This window comes from Poromitra crassiceps, assembly GCF_964638095.1.
Source record: "Poromitra crassiceps genome assembly, chromosome: 15".
NCBI classification, from domain to species: Eukaryota; Metazoa; Chordata; class Actinopteri; order Beryciformes; family Melamphaidae; genus Poromitra; species Poromitra crassiceps.
In genome coordinates this window covers 25,851,046-25,859,879 of record NC_139634.1, presented here as the reverse complement: position 1 = coordinate 25,859,879, position 8,834 = coordinate 25,851,046, and the positions used below count along the sequence as shown (strand labels likewise).

Below are 8,834 nucleotides of genomic sequence, written 5' to 3'. Positions count from 1 at the left end.
TGCCTTGGTCAGGGGCACTGACAGGAGTATTAACCCTAACATACATTTATTTTGGTGGTGGGAGGAAACTGGTAACATGACGCTGCCAGATTGATCTCACGAGGTTATCCATCTTGCAAGCAAGGTTAGGAAACTGGAGCACCCGGAGAAAACCCACACAAACAAAGGGAGAACATGCAAACTCCACACAGAAAGGACCTGGGACGGACCAGGGTTCGAACCCGGGACCTTCTTGCTGTGAGGCAACAGTGCTAACCACTGAGCCACTGTGCCGTCCAATAATATGAACATGATAGTGTTAACTATACACTCAGTTTGTATACATCAATCTTTTCCCTGAAATAAAGAGAGCCTATACAGACAGTATTGATTTCCATGCCCCCTCAGGCAGAGGCGATTCAGTTCGAGTCATTCACCAGTAGATGGTGCTGTACAGTCACACTGTATCCCACATTCCTTTTTAAACAAGTCCACTAGTTTTCTTACCCGCCATACTCGGCTCTGATTGGCTTACCCTGGCATTCTCCCTAACCTTAACCAATCGCCACTCCTCATACGTAAACCAAACCCAATCAGAGGCAGTAGGGCGGGTCTTAATAAGAAAAGCAGGAGATACATCTAACTGCAGACCCGCAGAGCCAGCTGGCTACGCCTCTTGACACGGTCTGGCTACGCCTCTTGGCACGGTCTGGCTACGCCTCTTGACACGGTCCAACAACGCATTAAGAGTTCGTGTGTGTCAGTTCTGCCCAGGCTAAGAGCCCCTATCTCGGGTACCATAGACCCAGGCAGGTCCCCTTACCTCCACACTGCCTCTGCCCAGGCTAAGAGCCCCTATCTCGGGTACCACAGACCCAGGCAGGTCCCCTTACCTCCACACTGCCTCTGCCCAGGCTAAGAGCCCCTCTCCCGGGTACCACAGACCCAGGCAGGTCCCCTATCACCACCCATCCACTACCCAGGCCTGGAGCCCCTCTCCTGGGCACCAGAGACCCAGGCAGGTCCCCTATCACCACCCATCCCCTACCCAGGCCTGGGGCCCCTCTGTCAGCCACCAGACACCCAGGCAAGTCCCCTATCACCACCCATCCACTACCCAGGCCTGGAGCCCCTCTCCTGGGCACCAGAGACCCAGGCAGGTCCCCCTCCACTACCCGCCCTGCCCCTCACCTTGCCCGGGTACCACACCTCCGGCAGAGACCCCCCACCTCCAGGACCTTGCGCACCAGGGGGTCCTGTGCCCCCCACTCTTATAACGCAATATCCACTCCAACAAGGGGATTATTCCTGAGAATAATTTTAATATTGATTGTAATTCTTGCCATTTTTGTAATACAGAGATAGAGACAACAGATAATTTATGTTTTTCACTGGATTAGCTACTAGCTTTTGGTCTAATTTGAATTTATGGATTAAATATAGCATTGATGCACTACCACCATTTATACTTGAAACTGTCAAATTTTGAATATTCATTGAAGGTAAAAAAAAAAATTTTTTAATGAACAATGTAATTATTTTGACCAAATATTTTATACAGAAATGTAAATACTGTATAGCAAAACTCTACTCTGTCTACAACCTTTAAAAAGGATTTAGAAACATTTTCCAAATCCATAAAATATACATATGAAAAACAAAATGTGTTGGGTGAGTTGAAAACGAGCCTAACTACGCTCAGTGTGGAAGATAGAAAGCATAATTGTTCTTGTAATTCTTTAAATCAAGAGAAAAATAACGAGTATTTTATTTTGTGTGGAAGATAGAAAGCAACGAGTATTTTATTTTGAAGGGTGATGTGTATACCAGACCGTGTCAAGAGGCGTAGCCAGACCGTGTCAAGAGTGTCAAGAGGCGTAGCCAGCTGGCTCTGCGGGCTCTGCGGCGCTGCAATTATATGATGTTGAAAAGCAGTGGGATCCATCATAGAAAGTCACACATTCTCCCGCGTTCATCATACGAACCTGGAATTCATTCGCCATTTATTTCTCATCTACATTTCGTAAAATGTAGATAGAATTTCGTAAAATCAAACCAAGCGATTCATTAAGAATCAGGAGAGCTATGGGAGAGACCATAGAACACTTCACTCAGACCAAAACTAAAAATTTAAAACTTTTTAAAATACATTTTCTTTTTCAGTTTTGGTCCGAGGAAATGTAGCCTACTATGGTCTCTCCTGATTTGACCAAGTAAAACTATTAAATGGCGGATGAAATCCCTTAGTTTGTAGCATATGCCTAACCCGGAAGAGGGCGTGACTTTGGCACTCTATAGTATCGTGGCACTGAAGGAGTTAAAGGTGCGTGTTTTGCAAAATGCACCTGCTGCTTGGTTAATGGATAAACTCACCTGAGTCAACACCGAAACCACTGCCCGGAAGAGAATAGAAGGGCCGCTAGGGCCGCTTTGCTTTCTGAATGAACTTTAAAAACGGGTCTCAATGTGCTCATAGTTAATGGTACCTTTCCATCGCTTCTCTTCACAGAAAGCTACAAAAAGACAGCTAGCATTAAGCTAACTCGAGGTTTAATAGGGGGGTTTAGCATGTGTTTGTGCTTGACTGGAGGCTTGTACTGTAGTTCGGGGATTTGAGGCTGCTTGGTGCCTGGAGATGGACCGCTACAGGTACTTGGTGTTTAACCGTCAGAGCGCGCTGGTCCTGGGGCTCCTGCAGACAGCCTGTGCAGGGCTGGTCGTGGTCTGCGGGCTCATGGACGCTGCTTTCCGCAAGGACACCCCACTGAGCAGGACCAGGACACCCGTCTGGGGAGGACTGGTAAGATATCACAAAACTCTTTTACTTTGTCATTATCAGTGTTAGAAAATAGTTTTCAAAATGATAAAGAATGTCTATGGAATTCGTTTTAAATGTAGGCCTATAGCTTTTGATAGCTTTTGGCTTTAATCTGTGGTTGGTGACGGTGTCCTAATAAAGTGCTGTCGGCAGACTCAGCACTACTGTAGTTAGTTACCTTTTAGGGGCTGCTGACATAAGAGGGTTAAGTGAATACCGGTATGCTAGTCAAGTAACCTACTTTTATGATAAGATGACATTTTTTGGTGATTGGTGTCCTTACTTTAATATTAATGACAGACATGTAGCCTGGCAATTGGATTTTTAATTTCCTATTAAATTTCTGCCTATAATTCATGTGTGATTAAAATCATCATTTCAAAGCTGGACAAAGGTATTGATGGACTCTTTGCTTTATTGTGTGTAATAACCGTCTGTGGACATCGATCCAGTCCAGATTGAGTGACAGTCTGATCATTATCTCCAGAGATACATGTGATATTGAGTTGTCCCATTTGGTGTAATACCTTTTCACTGTTTTGGGTTTGGGGAGGATCCAAACATTAAGTGTTGGTTCAATCATTTCCCATCAAACTAAGATGATGGGCAGAAGTGAACCAGTTCTAAATGTTTAGATTTGAATACAATAATGTGCTGCTTGGTGGATCATCTAATATAGTCCATGGGCCAATGCAGATTTTGCTACCATCCAAGGTGGCGAATGGCGAAACAATTTTGGTGTTTTTGTCTTGTAGTATTGTGCTGATCATATTAATCTCTATTCTCTATGACTTTTAACTTGCGTGTAGATCATGGCCTCTCCAGGTCTTCTGGCACTGTTTGCCTCCCAGAGGAAAAACTCAATCTTGGTAAGTCCCTTTCAGTAGAGAAGAAAAATGACTGCAATATTGCCTGCAATATTCATGAGACAGTGTCTGTAGCAGGCTACTACATGAGTGGTGAGTTTAGTGACCTTATTGCACTTAATGTTATCAATCAAAAAGGTATTAATCTCCTAAGGTATCAGTAATGTAGGCTACTATAATATTCTTATCGGACCTTATATCAGCAGCATCACTTCATTAAACCCCAAGCTATGCCAAAGTCCCTGCATCTAATCAAATTAGTCACCAGAACTCTAACCCGTAATATATGAAGAGACTACGTTTCTAGGGTGTAAGTGGAGTCACTGACAAGATGATATTGGTCATGGTCAATGTGATAAATTATACGATATAATTCAACAAACTATCAGCTTAGAGGGAGCATTCAGGACCATGCTCATTAATGCGATATCTCAGGAACGCCTTGAGGGAATTTCTTCAAATTTGGCACAAACAAAAGATGAACTGAATACAATTTGGTAGTCGTGTCCTTGTTTGACCTTGTGTGACCTCCTCCCCAGGTGAGTGTGATGGTGGGGGCCTCTGGGGTCTCCTGGGGGGCCATGGTGTTGATCTCAGCCTATGCCTGCCTGACACTGACCTACGGAGAGGAGGACCAAGACGTCTTCCATCACCACCACAGTCCTCAAGTGGTAACTACTTACTAGTCTCTCCAGCCTGGTCCCTAGAATAAAATGTTGGCAATGTACATTTCCACAGATACGTTGAATATAATGCTTCTGAACCAAACATACGTTGCATATCACGTTTCTAGATACGTATCGATAGCCTGATATTCAGACTGCATCGTCAATCCATAAACTCATTTCCTCTTCGTCTGAGATTGCACTCACTTCAGAGCATTTCTATGAGGGGCGAGCTTCGGTCTTCCCTAACCAATCACTAGAGACCAAGGTGTCCACGGCAACCTAACCTCGCACCACCAGGCTCTTCCCGAGGCCACCGGCTGGCACAGCAGGGCAGCCGCAGGCGCAGCAGGCTTGCTAGTCACAAGCACAAGCTAACGTAGCTAGCTACTGCTAGCCAGCTTCTCCACGTTAAGCAGCCAAAGTCATGTACTTGTCGTTTTAACGTAAGTCTTATCGTACACTGCAGTAACTAATAAGACGTTCGTTAAAATGAAAAGTACAAAGTTGGCTGCGGCGGCCAGTGGGGTGTTGTGGTCGGGGTGGATGGAGGGCATAAACACTTTCACACCGGAGAGATGTGTTCGATCCCCAGAGTTTCCAAAGTCTACAGACATGCGGCAAAGGACCACGGGTCGGAAAAGGCAATGATGTTTTCAAATTAACCACCGTTTTGTTTCAAATTTACATTGAGATTGTAGGTTTGCAGAAGCATAAAATGGCACGTTTTAGAAACGTAAAAGGCAAACATTTAGCTTCAAATTTACGTTGATATTCTACATACCCATGGATTGCAGAAATGTACAATGCAGATACTTCTGGAGATTGGGTCTCTCTCTGTCTCACACACACACACACACACACACACACACACACACACACAGACGTATACACACAATCAGTAACGAGATGCATAATTTCCACAAGTTTTGTTTGGAATAAACAGAAGTACTTTCAAATGAAAGTAACTAGTAATATGTAGTATATTACATTTTGAAAGTAACTTGCCCAACACTGGTAGTTACTGTAGCCTGAGCAGTGATAGCCACCATGGCTACTGTAGCATGAGCATTGTGACCCACCATGGCTACTGTAGCATGAGTCGTGGTAATCACCATGGCTACTGTAGCATGAGTAGTGATAGCCACAATGGCTACTGTTGTAGCATGAGCAGTGATACCCACCATGGCTGAACTGGGTAGTTACTGTAGCATTAGTGTTGGCCACCACGGCTGTAGCATTAGCATTAGCCACCATGGCTGAACAGACAAAGAAAAGATAAGCTCAAACTGCATCAACGGACAATCCAAGCTCCGCCCACACTGTTCGATTGACAGGTGCTCTGTCCTGTCCCGTCTCTGCCCAGACATTTGTGCTGCATCGCCTGGTGATGGGGGCTAATGTCACCGTACTGCTGTCCTGCCTCATCAGCCTGACTCTCTCCTCTGTCATCGCCCACCTGGGCTGCCGGAGCCTGCCCTATTGTGGCTGCTACGACGCCAGGACTGGACTGGTAGGAACAACACATTGTGGTAGAACGACACCATCTGGTAGAACAACACAGTCAGGTTGTTGTGTTGTGTGTGTTCCAGGAGACGCTGATTCCTCAGAGCGATCCTTCCGACACAGAGTTGGTTTGTACCTGGACAGGTAACTGCTAACATGTTGCCTTTGATCCCTAATACAAGACCAGTCAAAAGTCTTTCCATCAAATGAATGGAGTAATATAATATAATGTGATATATTATAAAACGGCTCTCTCAAATCAAGCAATCTGATTGGTTCACAGCCATTGTATAATTCCAGTAACCGAGTTCAATAACCCATGGCCATGGGTTATTGGTTGCCATGGCAACTCTCTTACTAAGAGAGTAATAATAAGGCTTACCTCAAATGACAACGTAGAAAAAAAAAATGGCGGAGACAGCTGTCAGATCCTTGTGAATCGATCTTCGCTTATAACTTTACTAATACTTCGCAGAAAATGATGTTTTGTACAAGAATAGATGCGGGCTAACGTCTTCTTTGCAAAAGAAAGGCTGTTAACCCCGCATTTAACCCCGCATTTAACCCCGTAACGTTAGTTGGTGTCGGGCTTTGCAGAAAGCATTCAGCTTCTCAGCAAGCGCTGAGAATGCAACGCTGCGCTCGAGCTGCCTGTCGGGGTTTCCAGAAAGCGCCAGGATTGGCCAATGTCAACTTCAGTCTCCAGAACGATCCAATCAAATCACCCGCATGTTCTTGCGGTCCCGCCTTACAGTAGTGTTTCAACTGACTCTATCAGAATGACATGCCAGTCGGAGTCGGACTTATAGTATTATTATTATTATTATATTATCATACTTGGAAACCGTTTTATAAAAGCAATATAGCACTCGAGCTGCGTGTGTTGTGGAATATATCCCCCTGCTCAGCAGTTATCCCACTCGGCCTGCGGCCTCGTGGGATAACAGCTGATCAGGGGGATATATTTGGCACAACACACTGGCTCTCATGCTATATTGCTTAAATATAATAGTGGTAGTGTGGATAGTGGTCCATGTGCAGGTTACAAGGCCAAAGTGCTATTGCTCTGATATTTCCAAAGTGTCTTGGAAAAATGAAGCCAATGCAGAAGTGCCAGAAATGGCAGTTCCTTGAATGGCCACTTGAGGCTGGTTCTAAAAGTGGGTCATTGCCCATAGACCCCCATGTTAAAACGCCAAACTTTACAGCAGAAACATGTTTACAGCCTGGTTCAAAAAACTGTTTTGGTCTCTATAGCTAATTTCACCTTTTATGACAACTGTATAGATCAATTTGGAGTGGATGTCACAGGTTACGTCAGTGGTTGCAGAAAACCTACATTGATAGGAACAGAAGGCTAATAGGTTGTTCCATTGCAACATTGGCGCACAGCAAATCTGCCATTTTGGCCTGAAAGAGTCACCTCTGATTGGCTGTCATGGTTCTGTGCTGTTGTCCCATTGGCCATTGAGGCTTTTTTCAGGCCAAAATGGCAGCAGCACTGTTGTCAAACACAATTGAACTCTTGACTTCAATACTCTCCGCAAGTAGGAGACAAGCTGTAGTAGAGATTCCCGGAATAAGGGGAAAATATGTCTTGTGCGTGGCTACGCCGACACTGAGCTTTCTTACTGGGTATATGACAATGTCCGGCACTGCCTCTTTTGCCATTTATTTGGACCCTAGACCATCTCCACAGTGAGTACAGTTAACCTTCTGTAACCAGTTCGGCTCCGCCCACGAAAATACGTAATCCTTGTTTGCTAACACAAAAGTAGTCTATGGGGTGGATTTTTATACAGCCTAAATCGCCCATGTAGACAGTCTCTGGCTGCAAAAAGAAGACCACTTGGATAGAAGTCAATGGGAAAATGAGCCTACTTCATCTTCGTCTTCTTCAGTACAGCATGATGTTCATTTAGTAAATTATGGTCCCATTTAGAGTCAAATAGACAATAAAGCAGACTATGCTTTGGGGCGTGATTGACAGGTCGCCTGTCCAGTGATCATGGACCGATCATGGACCAATAGCAGGCCACAAAAAAAAAAAAAAAATGGTGCCAGGCAGCGAAAATGTCAAACTCGAGGCTTCAAACGGGAGTCCACAAACCAATGAGTGATGTCATGGAGGGTATGTCCATATTTTGATAGTCTATGGATCTTTCTATTCTAATCTTTGATCCTCTACTTATTTGTGTTATAGTGAAATCCAACGCCATTTTTTCTGACTGATAATAGTTGACTTGCTGTGGTGGCCACTGCTGAGTGAATACAAATGTAATGTATTTTGCAATAATGTTTTGATCTCAGCGATCTAATGTAGTTTCCCTCTCCATCCAGCAGGTGGCGATGACAGCCTCTTCAACTCGCCAGCCCAGCTGACTGACAGCATCAAGGAAGAAGAGAATGGTCCTTCCAAACTGCCCCCATACAGCAGACTGACCTGATAGTGGGGCAGTTAAGCATAACAATTGTGCATTTTGTGATAAAAGCATATAATTTGGAACACTTCTAACCAAAGGCATTCCAACAAAAATTCATCATCATGAATTGGGGGGGGGGGGGGATTGCCAATTTTTTGCGGCCAGACTGGCAGCCTATAGAAATTGTAACTGCAATAATGTTGTGTAGACTAGTCTGATATGGATGATCTTGGTGTCAAATCATACATTTCTTATGACGAATTCACATTTCGAACTTTAGAATTGCTCAGATGCTTCCTTCTATCTCACAATTCAAGACTCAAAATAAGTGATTGCCATAACTGCCCAAACCTATCCTCTGGAATTGTGAGATAGAAGGAAGCTTATGAGCAATTCTAAAGTTCCAAATTTGAATTCCTCATAAGAAATGTATGATTTGACAGCAAGATCATCTATATCAAACTAGTCTACACAACTTTATTGCATTTACTATTTATATAGGCTGCCAGTCTGTGGCCACAAGTTTTTTTTTAACCCAAGTTCATGATGGCTCCATATACATTTCTTTTTTGAATGC

At 44.2% G+C, this 8,834-nt stretch overlaps 1 protein-coding gene across 1 annotated transcript; it reads left to right on the top strand.

The window, feature by feature from the left end:
• Nucleotides 1-2,682: 2,682 nt before the first annotated feature.
• Nucleotides 2,683-8,306, top strand: LOC310790663 (uncharacterized protein). The gene is made up of 6 exons (XM_083652385.1): nt 2,683-2,779; nt 3,607-3,666; nt 4,203-4,334; nt 5,695-5,841; nt 5,921-5,978; nt 8,175-8,306. Exons 1-6 carry the CDS (start codon nt 2,714-2,716, stop codon nt 8,279-8,281), a joined length of 570 nt encoding a protein of 189 aa, XP_083508511.1. The 5' UTR covers nt 2,683-2,713; the 3' UTR covers nt 8,282-8,306.
• The last annotated feature ends 528 nt before the right edge of the window (nt 8,307-8,834 follow it).